This window comes from Pelodiscus sinensis, chromosome 14, assembly GCF_052426305.1.
Source record: "Pelodiscus sinensis isolate ZL-2025 chromosome 14, ASM5242630v1, whole genome shotgun sequence".
NCBI classification, from domain to species: Eukaryota; Metazoa; Chordata; order Testudines; family Trionychidae; genus Pelodiscus; species Pelodiscus sinensis.
The window spans coordinates 9512458-9531652 of NC_143065.1; the positions used below are offsets into that span (position 1 = coordinate 9512458).

Here is a 19195-nt window from a genome sequence, read left to right on the forward strand (position 1 = left end):
GTGAAGGACTCTGGAGCATGGGTGGCCTCTTTGTCCCTTCCGGTTAAGGGTCAGGGCCAGGCAGAGACGGGTGCATCCTGGGGGTGCAGGCCTGGTTGCAAAAATGGTGTCGGCAGGAGGGTTTTGGCTTTCTGGGCCATGGGATGCTGTTCCAGGAAGGGCTGCTAAGCAGGGCTGGGCTGCTCCTCTCCGGGCAGGGTGGGAGCACGTTGGGCACAAATTGGCTAACCGAGCGAGCCAGGCTGTGAACGAGGTTGGAGCGGGACAGCTGACCAAAGCCCACGGTTAAGTGAAAAACATGAAGACTTGGGTGAAGGCTCAGAATTTGAGGGCAGAGGGGAGGAAGCATGGGCTGTTGTAGCAGGGATAAGGGAGAGATGAGACCAAACTGGGGAGGGAAATTAAATCCGCATCGGAGAGATCTGTGTGCTTCGTGCAGAAGCTGGGGGAAGAAGAAAGATCTCGTAATGTTGGAAGTAAACGGTGAGGTAATTGGCATCACAGGGACTTGGCAGGAGGATGGGCATGACTGGGATGTTGGTGTAGAAGGGAAGGCCGGCTAGGGAGAAAGGGAGGAGGTGGGGTTGCCTTGTTCAGCAAAATGTGTCCACTTGGACTGAGGGTAAGATGGACATAGCAGACAGACTTGCTGAAAGTCGCCAGTTAGGATCAGGTACCAACCAGGGGTGATATCCTGGGACAGGCCCGTTCCAGACACCTACCCAGGCAGAAGGTGGATGAGGCTTTTTTAAACCCCCTAACAAAATCATCCAACGCACGGGACTTGGTGGTGACGAGGGACTTGACCTGCTCAGGCATGTTGGGAAGATAACACAGCTGGGCGCAGATTGTCCAACAAGCTCTTGGAATGTGGTGGAGACTTTTTTTTTTTTTAAAACTTCAGACAGTGGAGGAAGCTACTGGGAAGAGGCTGCTCTAGATTGGATTGTAACAAACAGGGAGGAGCTGGTTGGGAAGTTGAAAGGCAGCATGGGTGGAAGTGGCCATGAAACCATCGAGGTCGTGATTCTGAGGAATGGTAGGCAGGAGAGCCGCAAAGCAGAGGCAGTGGATTTCAGAAAGGCCGCCTTTCGCAAACTCAGGGAGCTGATAGGCAAGATCCCAGGGGAAGCAAGTCCACGAGGGAGGACAATTGGCAGTTTTTCAGAGACACATTCTGAAGGGCATAAGAGCAAGTTATCGGCTGCCATTATGGTCGTAACTTCGGGCACCGCCCCGGGCTGAGCACAGCAGAGAGGCTAACGGAGCCTTACCCGGCGCTGTGCTTGGCAAGAGGCAGCGATGCAGCCGGCCTGCGAGCGGGAGGGTGTTATCCAGGGCTGGACTGGCAGCTCCTCCGCCTAGCAGACAGGAGGCCCCGACTAAACGAAACGGTTCCCAAGAGCACTTTATTAGTGACCCCACGCTGGGCAGCAGCTGCCGGGCGAGAGGCCCTGGCTGGATGTGTCCTGGTACAAATACAAAGGAGCTGGAGTAGGCAAAAAAATATTGTCCTGGCCCCCACATCTCCCGGCTGGGCAGCGATTCCAGCCTGAGCGCTGCCAGCCAAGCACCTGCTTAGGACAGAGGGTGTCGGCCTGGTGTCCAAAGGGAGGAGTTTATAGCCACTCCTATCGAGCCGCCTTGCTGTGGCCACCGATCCCGTCGCCGTTGTCCTGGCCACGCGAGGGCGCTCCCACGGCTCTCCTGTGCAGCACTGCGGAACCCGGCTTCTACGTGACTGTCAGGACAGCCCTGCTCAGATGGCCTGCTGCTGCCGAAACACACCCTCCCCCCACCCGACAGCCTTCCTCCTTGACTGCACCCGGCTTTGCGGGTGGACGCCCCTCCCCGGGCTTTGACTTCGCCAGGGGCCATCGCAGCTGCAAGGTGGGTTTCAAACCCAACGGCCAGTCAAGGGAGGTTTCCACTTCCCTGCAAACAGCTGCGACACGCAGGTCCAAGGCAGCACTCCGCGCTCTGCCCTCACCGGGTGCTCCTCCCTAGATGGCTCCTGCGGTCATGCTCCATTGTTTCGAGACATCGGACCGCGCCCCCGTGTTAAGCGCCTCCGCCTGCCTTAAAGTCGGTGTCTGGGTCACCTCTGAGCCTGGCACGTGGTGGGAAACCCCCAGGGGCAAAGTCCTCTACAAAACGCCTTGCCCCAAGGCTGCTCTGCGGGTGATCTAGTGAGCACCCAAGGCCAGTTCACGTCTTCCCCTTCCAATAGACAGTCGCCTTCTCCTTGGCTCTCCTAGGCCGCCATCGGGACCGTGGCAGGGCACGTCTGGTGATTTCTAGAACCAAACCTTCCCCCTCTCCCAGCAAGCTCGACTGCACTCCCCGCACGTGACATGGGTTCAGAGCCTGGACCTTTCAGTCGTGCATTTTTTTCACCAATTTTGCTGGCCTTCATGTCTCGCTTTGCACCTGCCTCCCCCGCTGGCTGGCGTGAGCACAGGGGCCATCGGCAGCTCGTATTCTTCACACGTGCAAGGTGAGTTTCGCCCGGGGAGGTACCGCGGGATTCTTGTGGAGGTGACATAAGCTGATACATTTGGATCCATTCTGGGTCCGAGCATCTGCTGTGTGAGCGGCTGGCATGACGGGAGGTTGATGGGAAGTCGTTGCCAGTTGCTTGGGAACAGAGGTTAATGCCGGGCCGTGCTAGGCCAGGACTGGAAGATGCTTAGTTGACCGGCATGGCGCACTCTGCACTGACGGGGTCCCCACGCGCCTTTCACCGGCTCTTGGGCTCTGTGCGGTGCAAACCAGAGGCTGGTACTAAGCGTTCCTGCTGGTCCAGGAAACCCAGGACCCTGCTCACCAGGAGGCCAGTCAGTTTTTGAACATGTCGCAGAGCAGCTTCTCCATGGGCGTGTTCCCGATGGTTCTGCGGAAGAAGAGGAGCTCGATGCGGTCGGAGGAGATAAACCTCAGGGAGGGGAGGAGCAGGAGCAGTTTCCCGAACCTGGAGGAAAGCAGCGGGGTGTCAGTGTGGGCTGGGCGAGCTGTGAGCGGAGCCGGGATGGCACGTTTCCCGGGGCTCGGCCCGCAGCATGGTGCTGCCATCTGTGTAATGCCGGGGCCAGGTACAGAGGTGAGTTGGGGAAGAGCCCAAGCGAGGGGCCGTCTGGGCAGCAGGACGCTCAAATCCCTGCTTGTCGGCTCACCGTGGCGCTAGGACAGCGCCCATGGTGGGGAGGAGCCGGAGGGGGTTGGTGGAAGAGGCCAATTGGCTCAGAGAAGTCGCCAGACGTTTATCTTCCCCCCTCCTGCTCGTTGGGGGTGTAAATAGCCTGGGGCGGTGGGAAGAGCCCAGGAGAAGGAGCAGCCCCGTGAAGAGGGCGGAGGGGGGCACGGGAGGATGAGATGGAGGCAGGTCCAGAGCCCGGGATCCCTGGACCGGACGAGCAGGAATCCCCACAAAGCCGAGGTGCCGCTCTCCCAGCCCACCCAGGCTGCGCACACCCCAGGGCTCTAGCGTCTGGCCCTGCGGAAGGGCTGCTCCCGGAGCCAGGGCACAGCGCCGCTCTCCCAGCGCCACAAGGACCAGACGCCCGCCAAGGCCTTTGGCATCCTGGAGGTGAGGGGACAAGCGATTTCTAAAGGGCGTGTCCAAGGGGGCAGTTGCTGGACAGCTCGGAGGGGCGGGAAGGCGCATGAGCCAGGCAAGCGGGCAGGGAGCCAGCAGGGAAGGAGGCTGCGTCACCCAGGGCCCATCCGTGGCGGGAGGCCGGGTACCTGACAGGCTGGCTGGGGTAGTGCGTCCGGTTGTGCTGGTCCAGCATCACCTGCGACTGATCCTGCAAGTTCTCCACCTGCTCCGGATCCTTCAGGCCTCGCGTCTCTGTAGGGAGATGAGGGCTGTTCCGTGGGGCCGCGCCCAGACAGGCTCCCGGCCACAGCGGGCAGGCTGGGGCAATCGCACCCCGTATGACGCGTGGGCCAGCAGCCGCGGGGGGGGGGGGGGCACTGCTCCTTGAGATGTGCTTTTGAGATGCTTTGCGGGGCCTGCACTCCAGCCCCTTTTCCCTAGGACAGGTCCCCCCATCTCCCCAGCCTGCTGGCTGCTCCCCAGGGGCACAGCTTCACACGGGGGGGCTCGGCCACGCTGCCCCCTGGCCTGGGTGAGCAGCGACAGGTGAGCGCTGCCCAGCGGCGGGGCCTGGCTTGTTTTCAGCAGTCTCAGGCTCTCCCCTGGGGAGGTGCAGCTGGAAAGGCTGCTGACGGCATCCCTGCTGGGCACATCGTTCCCGTGGCACGAGGAGCCGAGCGTCCACGGGGCCGGCCGGGGCTTGGGAGCGGCTGACGGTGCCAAAGCCGGGGGGGCTCTGCGGGTTGTCGGAAGCCAGATGCCAAACTGATGGGTTTCTGGGGAACGGCTCGGACCAGCCGCCCGCTCTGAACAGCCTTACCACGAGGCAAACTGAGGCAGACGCCTCAGGTGCCAGACTGGGGGCGGGGAGAGGCGCCACTAGAGTGTAGAAAATTGTGTCTGCTGCTGGTGCATGTGCATTCTCTCTGCGCTAGATGCACAGCGATGGGGGAGCGCTGTGCTGGAGGAAAGAGGGCACAAGAGACATCACAGGCAGGAGGCAGAAAAACGGCAGGGGGGGGCATCCTTTGAGCTCCCCGCCTCAGGTGCCGAAATGTTGTGGGCCAGCCCTGAACGGCAGGAAGCCCAGGGCAGTGCTGCAGTGCAGGGCAAAAGGGTTACGCCCCGATCACCGCCAGTCACAGCAGGGGGCAGCGGGAGGGTCCCGGCTCTGCCAGCCCCTGGCAGCGAGGACGGGAGCCGCGCTCTGTCCAGGGAGATGGCTGGTGGCATTTTCTCTCCCCCGACACGCAGCATGGGCTAGGGGGCACGGGCAAGCGCCGGGGGGGCGGGAGGGAGGATAGGGCAGGGTGGGACTGAGGGGCGTTGGCAGAGATGTGTGGATGAGGCCCTGCCCCTCCAGCCGGGCTCACCTGGTTTGAAGAGCACGATGGCCTTCATACAGGCGAACTCCGCGGGGTCGATGGTCAGGGCCTTGAAGCGGGCGATGGTTTCCTGCAGGATGCGGACGTCCCCACTGGCAGACACCAGCTTCCCGTGGGTGTGCGGGGAGAGCTCAGGCACGGAGAGCAGCGGGCAGCTCTCCAGAGGCATGGACCACTGGATGGCACAGAGGAGGAACAGCTCGCTCCAGGCTTCCTCCAGCAAAATCACCTGCCGGGCCAAGAGAAAGGAGCGTCTGAGCGATGGGATGGAGCATCTGTTTCTGTGTGGGTATTGGTGGGTGTAGGATGTATATGTGAGTGTGCAGGTGTAGGGATGCAGGTGTACAGTGTAGGTGGGGTACAGGTGTGGGGGTACAGGTGTACGGTGTGTGGGGGGGTACAGGTGTAGTAGTGTAGGTGTACGGTGTAGGGTATGGTGTAGGTGGTGCACAGGTGTAGGGTGCATGAGAAAGTTAACAATGAGAGAGCTCAGCTGTGAACCGTGAGGGCAACTCCATCAGGCGTCTCCCTAACTTGGGGCAGCAAAGGGTGACGGGAAGCGGACGCAGCAAAGCGACAGACGGACAAACGGACAGGCCGCCTGACCGAGCTCGAGGGATGTGTTCAGACTGTGCCAGGTAAGCAAGAAAAACGTGAGACTGGACCTTCAGGGCCCAAATGGGGCTGCCGGCAGCCAGGCCAACCACGGAGTGAGGGGCTGGGCTGCTCCGCCCGTCGCTTCCTCGGGCTGAGCACACCGGCCACAGAGCAGCAGCACCAACATGGCCGCCCCTTCCTCATCCTGCCCCCAGAGACGCCCTGGCCAGTGTGGGACCCTGAGGCAGCCCGAGGGGAGTCCCACCCCCGGCTGCGATGGGAGACGCCTCCTTCCCCACCGGGTGTCCCTGTCCCTCCCCTGCTGTTTCTTCTCTCCGCCTCGGCCCCGTCGCTCGGGTGTTTGTGCCCAGGCTTCCAGGCAATGGGATGGGACCTGAACAGCGTCCCCAGCCCCATGAACGTCCCCTGCCCCCATAACTGGCTTCTCCCCCCGCGAGGCCGGTTGTTGGATTCCGCCTCACCGACCAGCAAGGGCGGGGGGCAGGGGCGCGGGGGGTCCAGCGGAAGGGGGGACTTGGGGCGTTCACGCGGAAGCCTCGCTGCGCCCTTGTCTGTCCCTGGTGCCCTCCTGCGCTGTCCCCAGGAAGGGGCGGCGAAGGGCCCGGCCGGGGGCTTGCGGGGCAGGCCTGTCTGTACGAACCGGCCTGGCGGGAGGCGCATGGTGCCTGGGTTCTGCCAGCGCTTCGGCCTCCTCCCCACTGAATTAATGGTGCGAATTCTAGCCCCCGTGCGGCCGCCACTTCCCCCTCGGGCCTGTGCTCCCGGGGCGGGCGGTGGGACGGGGCTCGGGAAGGGGCCTGTCTGGAGCCCCCAACGGCCGCTGGCCGCAGCCCAGTCAGTCCGGTCGGGCTCCCGCCTCACCTGGTCGCGGAAGGGCAGGTTGGAGAAGACCGGCAGGTTCTTGGCCCACTTCACGGCCATGAAGAGGAGGCGGGCGGAGGTTTCGTAGACGCTCTCCGGGCTGGCGGGGGGGTAGGGGGACGCCTGGGGCTGCCCCGGGCTCCGCTCGGGCTCGCTGCCCGTCACGTCGATGTTCTCGTCGGCTGGCGGGAGGAGAACGGCAGGGTCACCGGCAGCCACAGGACCTGCCCCAGTGCTTCAGGGACGAGCCAGGGCAGGTCCGAGTCTCGGCACTTGCAGGCAGCCCGAAATCGAGGCTGGAGCCCGGGCCAGGAGGGGGGCTGAGCAGCCAGTCGAGCGCGCACCCCCCCCCATGTGGGGGAAGGAGGCCCCACCCTGCTGCACTGGGGGGAGGACACCCCGGCCTCCCAAGGGTGGGGGAGCCAAGCAGAAGGGCTCAGGCTCCGGCCCAGACGCGGAGCTGGTGCCTCTGGTGCCCCGTGCTGGGCAGCAGCTCGCCCCACTCAGCTGGGTCGGGCCCAGATCCTGCTGCAGCCTCCCCCCCCGGGCCCAGTGACCCACCGTCCTCCGGCTCCAGCTTGGCACAGGTCTCGGCCGTCATCAGGCTGGCCATGAAGCGGTGGTTGCTGGGCGGCGTGGGCACCCGGAGCCCCAGGCTGCCCGGCCCGGCGGCGGCAGGGCCCCGGAGGCTCGGCGGGGCGGGACAGGGCGGCGGCGGGGCCTCCCGCGTGGTGGCCAGGTGGGCGGGCGCCAGGTCGCTGTTCCGCGGGATGCTGTCGAGTCGCACCTGTGCCGTGCTGCGGGGCTGGCGCTCGTTCTGCACCGCTGGGGAGGCAGAGCAGGGGGGCTAGGGGCTGGGGGTCCGAGCACTGCCCCCAGCCTCCCTGCTGGGCAGCCGGGCTGTGAGACGGGCGCTGCCCCCGCCCTTCCTGTGAGCGGCAGGTGGCCACCGCCCTCCCGCCCGTTCACCCGGAGCCTGGCACCCCAGCACCATTGTCCCCCTGCAGCCGGGCCCCTCGTCCTGTCGCCCGGCTGAGCTGTGGCCAGCAGCCGCTGTCGCCCTGGGCTCCCTCTGCCCAGCCCCACAGGGTGAGTGCTCAGTGCTGCCCAGACAGCCCCAGGCCCCTGCCCCGAGGCTCCCCCAGTGGCAGGGCTGCAGGTGGGCCCCCCGGCCCTGCCCTCACCGTCTTTGTTCATGCCAGCTTGCAGGCACTTCTTCAGGCGGCAGGCCTGGCACTGGTTCCTGTGGGCCTTGTCCACGGGGCACATGCCCGTCCCAGCCTGGCACCTGCAGGGCGGATGAGCACAGGCCCCGCCCCGTCAGCCTGGGGGAGGGGGAGTCTCCCCTGCCCTGCCTGGGTGCTGCATCTGCCCCCTGACTCCCTGACCAGCCAGGCCTGGGCCCTGCCACCCTGAGGTCAAACCCATGGCCAGGAAGTGCAGCATGAGCTGCCCGGGATCCCGCCCCCAATGCCCAGCCCCTGAGCCTCTGGTGCCCCCCGTGAAAGAGCCCTACAGTGTCCGGTCTGCCCCTGCTGCCCCGTCCAACAGCCCCAGAGTGCCCCCCCCCCACTGCCCCAGCCCCCCAGTGCTAATGGGCCCCCGGCCCCTACCCCCAGTCCAACAGCCCCAGACTGCCCACCCCCCAGTGCCCACCCCACTCCCCCAGCCCCCCAGTGCTAATGGGTCCCCGGCCCCTACCCCCAGTCCAACAGCCCCAGTGTGCCCAGCCCCCCAGTGCCCACCCCAGTCCGAGTGCTAATGGGCCCCCCAGCCCTACCCCACTCTCACAGCCCCCAGTGCTAATGGACCCCCAGCCCCTACCCCCACCCCCAGTCCAACAGCCCCAGAGTTCCCAGTGCCCACCCCACTCCCACAGCCCCCCCGTGCTAATGGGCCCCCAAGCTCCCCAGTACAACAGTCTTCCCAGTGCCAATGGGCCCCCCCACCCCACTCCCACAGCCCCCCTGTGCTAACGGGCCCCCCAGCCCAGCAGTGCCCAGCCCCACAGCCGCCCCACAGTGCCCACCCCAGCCCTACAAGGCTCTCCGCCCCCGGCCCCCCCTCACCGGTAAATGAGCTTCCTCCTCACGCTCCTCTTGAAGAAGCCGCTGCAGCCATTGCAGGCGTAGATGCCGTAGTGCTTCCCGCTGCTGCTGTCCCCGCACACCCGGCACGTCAGCACCGGGCTCAGGGCTTTGCCGGGGGCCGGGCTGAGCCCTGCAGGGCGAGAGCAGGAAGTCATGGCTGGGGAGTGACCCTGGCCCCCCAAGGCTCAGCTGTCGGGGAGGGCCCGCCCAGTGCCCCCCACTAGTGGGACCCGGGGGGTGAGGGGAGGGCAGCCCGGTGTGACCGAGCATCTGTGGCAGCAAACCTCCCTCCGGGCAGGGAGCCCTAGAGCCGCGGCTCCGGGTGTCCCCTCCTCGGCGCGATGGCACGGAAGGGAGGGGGCCCAAGCGCAGCCAAAGGCTCGGCGAGCCCCTGGCACTGTCAGAAACAGCGATCAGGACCAGCCCCACGGCCTAACAGCACAGGAACACGGGGCCCGCAGCAGCCCGGGGCGAAGGGGGTGGATCTAGTACCCATCAAAGCAGCTGCCCTTTAAGCAGTGCGCCGTTAGCCGGCGGAACTCCCTGCCACTAGATAGTGGGGCGTCTTGCAGGGCTCTGCCGAGCTGTGTGTGGATGCGGGTAATGTGCGGAAATGTTCCTGGCCATTTGTTTGGCCCCGAGTTCCCTTTGTTGAGCTGGATTTGGGCGGCGGCCTTGTCCGCGCACGTTTGACTGGGCTACAGCAGCTTCCTAAAGTGAAAATCTTCACAGGCCCAGCGCTCTCGGACACACGACTGAAATTTCCCCGGCAGGCCATGCTGCTCTAACCATCAGACCCCACTCCGCTCCTCTCCTCTCCCCGCCCCGACCTGGGCCTGGACCCGGAAGTCTAGCTCCCAGCCCCCTGCTCTAACCACTAGCACCCTGCCTGCTGGGGCGAGTGGCAGGGCCTCGCTGCTGGCTGTGGCCGGCCAGCCCGCTCGGGGCCGTGAGGGCCCGTCTGATGCCGCGGCGCACCCCCCGGCTGGGACACGTAGCGGGGTCTGGTCCCGTGGCAAGTGGAGCCTGGAGCACCTGGTACAGGGGCTGGGGGCCAAAGCAGCACCCAGCATGCCAGGCTTGGGGCAGACAGCACAGATGGGGGGAGGGGAGCAGCACCTCGGGGTGCCCCCTGGCGTCCTCCAGTTCTGCTCCCATGGGTGGTCAGAGTCCGTGAGTAGCACCCCAGGCACCCTGCAGGGCTCAGTGCTGCCCCCTCCTCTTTCCCACCTGCCCCCAGTCAATGTCCGCGCACTGCGTTCAGAGCCCATTGCAACTGAGTAACCTGCTGGGGTGGGTGGGGAAACTGAGGCACCGCCAAGGGCCCACGTTCTGCACGAGCCTGCCCCGGGAGTATTGGAGACGAGGGGGGGGGTCTCTCCTCCCCCGCTGTGGGGAGTCAGCCTGGGGGGCACAAGGGGGGGGCCTGAGGCACCATGAAGAGGAACAGATTCCTCTGGGCAGCGACCCCTTTGGTCACGAGCCCGTGGCAGCGTAACCGTGGTAACCCTCCTGCCCGTGGCCCGGCAAACCAAACCGCCCTGGGCGCTCGGCGTTCAAACGCTCCCCCGCACTGCTGCAGGGCAGGGGCGCAGCCCGGCGGCCCGCCCGCTCGGGAGCCATTGGGCCAGAGGCAGGCCGCCGGCGGGGGCCATGGCCCTGACTCCGCAGCTAACTCCGGGGAGTGCTCCCTGGGTCTGGAGGCTTGCGCCAAGCCCTGGCTCCCGGGGCAGGGGCTTCTGTGCCAGGCTCCACTTGCACGTCTTTACCCGCCCGGCGCGCGCCAGCCCTACAGGCTCCTCCAACACGACCCGGAAAAAGGACCCGACTTGACGATTTTCAAGCCAGGCACCGTGCGGCTGGCAGCCTGGCTCTGGTCCTCTGCCTCCCGGCTCAGCGGCAGGATGGCAGTTGCCCCTTCGCCCCATGACGTGGCAGCGCCCTCTCGCACTGCTTGGCGAGGAGCCAGCCCCTTGCTCCGACGCGTGTTCACCTCCCGCCCTCGCTAACAAGCCCAGAGCTCGCCCGTCCGCCAGCGAGCTCAGCAGGTTCTCTGCCGAGTTCCAGTCCCCGCGTCGCTGCCGCGTCTGGGCACCCAGGTGCCAATCCACGCCCGCCCTCGTGGCCGTGGCTGCGTCCCATGGCAGCGCCGGTCCCGGAGAGAGCCCGGTGGCTGAGGATCGCCCCTTACCTGCCTGGCTGTCCTCCAGCCCCGCGCTGGCGAGGGACTCGGCGGGGGAGGTGGACATGCTTTTGGCTGGAGCGCCGGGTGCTGATGGATGAGTGCAGGGCCCTCGGCCTTCTCCCTCTGCCTCTCCTCAGCTGGGGGGGACCCTTGGTCCCCACAGAGTCCCCAGTCCTGGTTCGGCTGCCCCAGTGGTCAGCACGAGGTGTCCGGAGCACGGGGAGGAGCTGGCTTCCCAGCCCCCGAATGGTGGTGCGGCGCGGGCAGAGAGCACATGGGCAGCGCTGGCCTCGGAGCCGCTTCACCGGCTGGCTGGGGTGCCGGGTGTCCAGCCTCTGGCTCTGCGGGCTGGTGGCGGGGGTGTTTATGTGCCGCGGGCGCCGAGCCGGGAAGATTAGTTCTTAGCGCTGTGTAAGCAGATGCCTGCTTGTCATCCTCTTAATCTTTAGTGCCGCGGCGACGGCGGATCAATCAGCCACGCGATGAAGAATTAAAAAGGTGCCGGGACCCGGCAGGGATGGAACCAGCTCTCTGTAACCCGATCCCGGTGACATCAAACCCGCTGGGCCAACGGGCCCCGTCACCCAGCCCCGCGCTCCAGTCCCCGCGGAGGGCGGTTCCGGCTCGCTGGTTCAGCCACCGCGCTGGGTGGCAGGGACGCGCCTGGGCTCCCGCTCTGTGCCGGACATTCGATCTCTAGTCCCTGCCCCGGCTGCCAGCAGGCCCAGCGCCCGCCGGGGGGCTGTGGAAAGGGGGTGTCAGCCCTCACCCGAGGGCACCGGCTCCTCCGGATTTCAGGAGGCGGATTTCTGGGGCAGGTCAATGAGCTGGTTCCCCGTGCCAGCTGGGAGAGCTGCCCCTGCTTGGCGGGAAGGGGGGTAATTACAGGGGCCGCTGTTCACAGGGGCTCGGGGCAAGCTGGGAGCGAGGGAGGCTCCGCACCGCGCTTCAGGGGCCTGGGCCAGAGCAGGGCCTCTGCTCCCCAGGGGTGGGGGAGCTGAAATCCGGACCTGGGGTGCAGGCTCAGCCCTGGCAGGGAGGGGGGAGTCTGCAGCTGGAGCGAGGCCCCGAGCACGCCAGGCCCCGCTGCTGGAGGCTGCCCTGCTTGGGGAATGGGGCACTGATCTGGGAGCAGGCGCAGCCAGCGCCATGCCAGGGCTGGCTCCACAGCTTCCTCATGTGACGAGCCTCCGGCCCGCAGGGGCGTCTGCCTTCCCCCGGGGCAGCGGGGGGCACGTGCAGCCAGTGCCACCGGGGGACGGGCCTCGACTCCATGAATCCCCCAACGTGGCAGCCTGGTCCCGTCTGCCCAGCAGCCCCTTGCCTGCTTGCTGCTCGGCGCCTTGCTCGCTCGCCGCGGCGCCGCGGGGCCAGGGCATCTCGGGATGGAGCTGGGAAGGGGGGTGAGAGAACATGGAGGGAGCCATGAGCCTCTAGCAGGTCCCTGTATTTGCATCTGTCTCCCCGACCCCATGTCCTCACAACTCATGAGCCAGGCCAGAGCGTCACCCGATGGCACAAAAGGAGAGACCCTGGGCTGTTCCCATGGACTGTCTGGGCTTCCAGCTGGGAGGGTCGCTTCCTGCTTTTCTCTGCAACCAGGAACCGAACAACGTTAGATCAATTCCTATGTGTCTTCCTGGAGCAGGTTTCCCTGGAAGCTGGGTGCTTGTGCAGCTGCCCAGGAGGGATTCCAGTGCCCCCAGCTGACAGCAGAGCTCTCATAGGTAGGCTTTTTGGTTCGGGTGGTGGTGCGCATTCACCCCTGCCTCGGTGCACATCAATTTATTCCACACATGGATGGAAAAAGTTAGAGGGGACCTTGCTTCTGAGCCACAGCCCACCCCTTACCCGCTGGGCCATGTTGCCACTTACACAGCATGTTTGAAACCCAAGTGGGAACACATGCAAACTGATGGAAAATGGGAAACCGTTCTCGAGACAGAGTCCAGAGCAAACCGCGAGTGGTTCACAGGGAGCAGCCCCCTGCCATCTCCCCTTCCAGCGCACTCTGCCTGGAGCCTTGGTCTGCTACTCAGCCAGCCAGAGTAACGCCTGGTACCCAGTGTATACCGGGCTGCCTGTGTTAGCCCCTAAATTACGGTAATTACTGGGCACGCTTGCAGGCTCTCTGCAATCCCGCTGCATTAATCCAGTTACTCCGTTGAAGTAACGAGGGGGGGGAGATGATAAAACAGGCTGAATGGAGCCTGCTTGTTGAACAAAAACAATTAGCCCCCGACTCACTCAATCCCTAGGCGTCATCAGAGGCCATATGGTTGGGGGGGGGGGGGGGGGCTTCTTCAGCCATTAGTAACAACGTCACCCCAGCCTGATCCCCCTCCCAGAACCTGCCACCTTGTTCTCCCCAGGCGGGAGCCCTATCTACTAGGCCACGCAGGAACCCACCCCTCTACCTTACCGCGGGTAGGCCCTTTATCCCGCCTGCCCCAGCGCCGCCCGTCCCGACCCAACCCGACCCCAGGACTTGAACCCACGACCCTGTCCTCCCCAGGCAGGAGCCCTATCCTCTAGGAGTGGAGCTGGCTGGCCACTGGTGACTTTCTCCCTCCTGCCCTCTGTGGCTGAGAGCGTGCCCTGGGCCAGGTCTCCAGCTTAACACTCCACTGTGCGGACGGGCCTCCCTTGGGAGGAGCCGTCTCAGCTCACGTGAGGCAAAAATTGTCCTGGGAAAGCCTTTTTTCATCCCCAAACCCCAATTTACAGCTTTGGTCCCAGCCAACGCCACCCCACTCCGTTCCGGGGAGCAGTTTGGGCCTGTCCAAAACGAAACATTTTCACTTCTTGTGCCTGATCCGCCCCAGCTGGGCTCTGCCGTCCAGTTTAATAACATGGTGTCATGTTACTGGATTTTGAGGGGAGCAGCCAGATCACTGCTGCACCCATTGGGGGGGGGGGGAGGTTGCCCCAAAAGTTGGTACAAAGGGGGCCATGCAAGGTGTCAAATGAAAGCTTATCTTATACTGATTGTATATACGCTATTCATGTGATTGCATAATGTCTGTGTGTGACATTATAAGCATGTACTTTGTGTGATACCGAATGTTTCTCTGTATGTGGTTGAGCAATGGGCAAAGCAGCTCAGCCTATGGACATGCTAATGAGCAAGTCTCTATGGAACTATAGGCCAAGGACACACCTCAAGAATGGGGACTGATACCTAAGGGCTACCAGCAGGGGAGACAGGGATAGGCCACGGGCCAGGTGACCTGCTGCAGCCAAGAAGAGACCAAGAAGGAGGTATAAAGATGCCATGTGGCAGCCTCCATAGAATCATAGAACCATAGAGCTGGAAGAGACCTCAGAAGGTCATCCAGTCCAGCCCCCTGCTCTAGGCAGGACCAATCCCAACTAAATCAACCCGGCCAGGGCTGTGTCAAGCCGAGACATTTGGTCTGCAGATCTGCTCCTGACCCCAGATGCGGCCTCACAGGGGATCACGAGCCGGGAAGAACCGTGGACCCATCCTGGCATAGGATGTGCACCAAGGACTTTTAAGCCACCAGTTATAACATCTCTGCTAGAGCCTGCATCGAGAACTCCATCGGGAGATTGGATGCATGTAATGTAGGATACTTTAACAGCCTCACTCTCAGGCTTTCCTTTCTCTTAGAATCTAAAATCTAAAGGTTTATTACTAAAGGATTAGCTCAGCGTGATCTTGTGGGTAAGATCCAGAGGGTAGGTTGACCTGGGATCTATGGCTGGTTTCTTGGAACCAGACAGAACTTGTAGGGGGTAGGTGAGATTGGGTCCTAAAACTCCTCACCTGTGGGCAGGCCCGGGGCTGTTTGGGGCACGGAGAGTGCTGGAGTGTCAGAGGGGTTTGGCTCGTGAGGCTTCTGGCTGGCCAGGCAGGCAGCTGAAGTGCTCATTGTGGCTGGTTTGTGGCGTATTTGGGAAGGTCTCCAGTCTGGGGGCTGTAAAGAGCCCCGAGTTTGAGTAATTCGCCCTGAGCGGACGCCCTCAGCGGTGCCCAGACCCGGCCCGGTCCATCACACACGGCACCAAGTTTGGTTTCACCCTCCAGATATTCTTAGCCAACTTTTGCCCCAATTTGTGGACCGCTTCCTCCCACCTGCAGTTGGGGGCAGCTGGCCCGGTTGCAGCCCAGGCCGTTCCTGTTGCATGGCTACACGGGGGCCATCAGCATACGGCCACTCCCAAAGGACCCAAAATCACGAGTCAGATTCACGAGACTGGCCTACGTAGAAGATGCCGGCCTGGTTTTTGGTCTGACAGCCCTGCCTCAAAGTGTTCACGGTCTAGTGCGAAGCCTTTGCACGATCTAGTGCAAAGCTGAGTTTGTGACGTGGGTGCTGGAACTGAGATGGAGCATACTCGCCTCAGGTGCAGGCCACTGCAGAGCCATTAATGGGGTCCGCTTTCACCCTGTTGCACTGGGCAGGGCTCAAACAGGTGCCCTCCTTGCGAAATGCTCTGCTGCTGCGTAGCGCTCACCTGGGCTGCCCACCCCACGAGGCACGGACGAGTCGTGCCATGTGAGATTTTTCAGCCAAAGCCTTTTTTTCCAGCAAAAAACACCGCGTCAGCAGCCCCAGAGAGATGGTGAATTTGTGTCACTTTTGCTCAGTTGTTTGGGTGGAAAACAAACCCTGTGACCAAAAACAAAAAACTGCAAAAAGTTGACTATTTTTGACTCTGTGTTTCAGATCATGTTGATTTTTAAAATAAGCCAAAACATTTTTAAAGGGCTTGAAATTGAAACCTTTCTTGGGGGAGGGGGAAATGAACGTTTCCTTCGATCAGAAAGGGGTCTTTTCCAATCGCTGATATTATATTTTGTTAACATTTTGGTTGGAGCTGACCCAAAAGGATTTTTTATTTTAGATTCCAGAATTAACTGAAAAAACCCGTATTCACCTGTAATAGAGGGGTTCTGGGGCACTACTAAGAGGGTAAAATCGGGGCAGACTGCTTAGAGACGGGGCCGCTCCCAGCCCAGGACTGGGGGTCCTCTGCTAGAAGGCACCAAACCAGGCACAAAGCACATCTGTGCGCCACATTGGCCAGCGAGAAGGCAACAAGCAAGCCCCTTGGACTCTGGCTTTCCTGTGCCAGCACCACCCCTTAGATGGATGAGAGGGGATGAAAACCAATCTCAGCAAATCCAAACAGGTTCACCCAGTCCCAAAGACTCAGCCACAGGCCCAGGGCAACTTACACCTGAGATCTTACCCAAAGAACCCGCGGGGCCAGTTGGTTAGACTCTGCCATCTCCAGGGTTATTAATGGGAGGCAAGAAGGGGAGGGTGGGAGTTAAATTGACACAGGCCAGTTGCAAGGTTCGTGCTGACGGCTTGCGGGATAACATGTCTCCCGAGTACACCCGCCGGTAGGCTGGGTCTTCAGTCCTCTCGGCCGTCAGTCCCCAGCCACGATGCTCCTGACGTGCTGCGCTGGAGGAGCCCCCAGGGCCCGCTGTGTCGCCTGGCCCATGTGGAGAGACTCCCATGGGCGTGACAGTCGGTCCCAGCTGGAGTTAGTCACATAAGCAAGTGACCTGACCCAGTCCAGTTTAGGCAGCAGCCATCCCTTACATGCCCAGCCAGGCTCACCAGACGTGGATTGGCGCCTGTTCGGGCCCGTTGTCCATCAAGTGCTGCTTGACGAGGACCCTTCCCCACGGGCCCCACTGTCTCCAAAAGCGACCTGTGAAACACAAGCGCTGAGGCGGTGGTACCTGCCTAGGAACAGGCGGACGGACGGGGTCACTGAAGTCCGAGCTTTCGACAGGCTTCCCGCTTGGCCCACTCGGTGCAAGACTCGGTGCAGACCCGTGACGGGGGGCAGCAGTGATAGGGACGTTGGCCCAGTCACGCCACCCAGCGCGGCTAACGAGCCAGCTTTCAGACTGCGGCTGCCTTCTGCAAAGGCCCCTTTCTTCTCGCGAGTCCCGGCCTCCCGGCAGCCTGTGAGAGCAGGTTCCCGCTGTGCAGGGAGAGAAAGCCAAGGCACCTGCCCCTTCCCTCCCGCTCGGTCTCAGACGCCTGCGCGGGCGGCCGCACCCCCCTCTGAAAGGGGCGGTTTTGGCTCCCCGCGTGCGAACGGCCGAGGTGCACGGCAGCGGAGGGCGGCGTGGCGCCCAAAGGCGCTCTGCGGGCACCGATCCTCCCGGCACTGCCCAGCCTCTGGCAAACAGGCTAGTGGAAAGGGGAGGCGGGGAGGGGCCGCTGGATCCTTGTTCTGTTCGCTCCCTCTGGGGCACCTGGCCTGGGCCAGTGGTGGCCGCCAGACCCCTGGGCTGACCCAGCCTGGCCCTTGTGCTCTCTGTCACCGCCACAGCCACTTCTCTGGATCTGATGGGTCCCCGGGGGTGCCTGGTTTCCTGTCTCGGTGCCCCCCTCCCGGCCGGGCCAAGGGCTCGTTGGTCGGAGGGCGGGCTGGGAACGCTTCCGCATGGCTGAGCTGCTCTCCCCGGAGCCTGGCTGGCTGCCTGGGCTGTCCCGTAACGGCATGGCGGGGGGGGGGGGGGGGGGGGGCTTGGCCAGGCCCGGGACACGGGGGGTCCCTTCCTGGCTGTGTGAGCCTGGGCATGGCGCTAGCGCTCTGGGCCTGTCTGTGACGCCTTCATCTGGCATGCTGCTCGCACGGGGACCCCGGGGGGGCTTTGCGTTCCCTGCCTGCGTGCACAGCCCAGCCCCGTGGGGCACCGATCCCACAAGCTGCCGTACGACGCTTGGGGTGCCCCACGCTGGCAGGGCCGGGGCACTTCAAGGGGACACCCGGGGCTGCGGGGCAAGGCGCGCCGGCTCCTGCTGCTCCCTCCGGGAGGGAAGCCGAGAGCTGGAGCCTGTCGCTGCGGGGACAGCCGGGGCTGAGTGCCAGGCCCAGACCCCACCACGGAGCCAGCAGGCGGCCTTGGCTCTTTGAGTCTGCAGGAGCTAGTGAGGATGGGTTCAGCGCTGGTTATTTCCAAGCTTGGGGAGATTGTGTGTGTGTGTGTGTACGTGCCCAAGGCTGTGTGCATGTGGGGGGGGCAGTGCATGTGCGTGCCTGGGGTGGAGTGTGGGTACATGGATGTGTGTCTGTGTGCGTGTGTGGGGGGGGTACACAAGTGTATGTGCGCGTGCACGTATGTGCATTCCCAGGGATGTAGAGGGAGTACACAGGCGTGTGCATGCCCAGGGATGGGGGGTACACGGGCATGTGTCTCTGTGCGTGCATGTGCCTGGAGGTTGTGGGGGGAGGTACACAGACATGTATGTGTGTGCGTGCTAGGGGAGTAGGTGGGCATGTCTCTGTGTGTGTGCATGTGCTGGGGATTGTGAGGGGGAAGGAGGTACACAGGTGTGTGCCTGCCCAGGGGTGGGGTATATGTGGGTGTGTGTCTCTGTGCGCATGTGTGTGTGCATGCCCGGGGATTGTGGGGGGAGGGGTGGTACACAAGCATGTGCGTGCCCAGTGGGGGGGGGGGGGGTACATGGGCATGTGTGTCTGTGCATGTGTGCCTGGGGTGTGCGTGTGAGGAGGTACACAGGCGTGTGTGCGCCCAGGGGTGGGGTGTATGCAGATGTGTGTTTCTGTGTGTATGTGTGTGTGCCCAGCGGTGGGGGGTACATGGGCATATGTGTCTGTGCGTGCCAGGGGGTTGTGTGTGAGGAGGTATACAGACGTGTGCGTGCCCAGCAGTGGGGGTACATGGGCGTGTGTGTCTGTGCGTGCCGGGGGGTTGTGTGTGAGGAGGTATACAGATGTGTGCGTGCCCAGTGGTGGGGGGTACACGGGCATGTGTGTCTGTGCATGCCGGGGGATTGTGTGTGAGGAGGTATACAGACATGTGCGTGCCCAGTGGTGGGGGGTACGCAGGCGTGTCTCTGTGCGTGCATCCATGTGCAGAGCTGATTAATTTTCTTGGCAGCGATTAGCGGCTGCGATTACAGACCTGTGGGGCATGTGCATGTGAGTCTGATTTTTCTCTCGGCTCCCCCTCCCCACGGTCCCCTACAGGCGCCCGCAGCCCGTTCTTGGAGCCCACATTAGCAGGACACGACACTCCATGACCTCTTCGGAGGGCTGGGGGTCCGCAGGCTGATCCCACGGGGGTGTCCATGGGAGGGCCTCCTCCTGGCTCTGCTGACCCACGTGGCACAGTGCGGAGGCACCGGGAGTCCAGGGGACCCTACGCCCCGATTCTCCAGCTCTCTAGCCACTGCCTCCGTCTCTGCCTGGCCCATGGCCGGCTAGTCCTCCTCTTCTCCCAGGGTGGGCTGCTCCAAGAAAGCCCCCCCCCCCCCCGAGAGCCAGGAGAGACGTAGTCCGGGATCAGGGCCTGTGAGCGCGTAAGCCCTTCGCTAAGGAGGTTAAGGAAGGGGAATGAAAAGTGGTAATTAAAGAGCAAGACCTCCCCCCCCCAAAGCAATTAATGATGAGCCCTTTCAGGAGGGAGAGGGGAAGCTAATAACTTCTGTGCACG

General features: G+C 63.4%; 1 protein-coding gene across 1 annotated transcript; it reads right to left on the bottom strand.

Moving 5' to 3' along the window:
• Positions 1-1690: 1690 nt before the first annotated feature.
• Positions 1691-10871, bottom strand: NR2E3 (nuclear receptor subfamily 2 group E member 3). Its single transcript, XM_075897527.2, has 8 exons — positions 10744-10871; positions 8532-8682; positions 7647-7750; positions 7024-7287; positions 6463-6644; positions 4972-5212; positions 3745-3850; positions 1691-2971 (listed from the first exon to the last, which is right to left on the bottom strand). Exons 1-8 carry the CDS (start codon positions 10799-10801, stop codon positions 2839-2841), a joined length of 1239 nt encoding a protein of 412 aa, XP_075753642.2. The 5' UTR covers positions 10802-10871; the 3' UTR covers positions 1691-2838.
• Between the last annotated feature and the right edge of the window lie 8324 nt (positions 10872-19195).

What these genes read in the sequence shown, in the direction of transcription:
- NR2E3 (XM_075897527.2), bottom strand. Translation starts at nt 10,801, where the DNA reads ATGTCCACCTCCCCCGCCGAGTCCCTCGCCAGCGCGGGGCTGGAGGAC. An exon ending in AGCTGGCATGAACAAAGACG is followed by an intron (nt 7,288 to 7,646) that starts GTGAGGGCAGGG and finishes CTGCCTCCCCAG; the next exon opens with CGGTGCAGAACGAGCGCCAG. An exon ending in CATCGTGCTCTTCAAACCAG is followed by an intron (nt 3,851 to 4,971) that starts GTGAGCCCGGCT and finishes ATCTCCCTACAG; the next exon opens with AGACGCGAGGCCTGAAGGAT.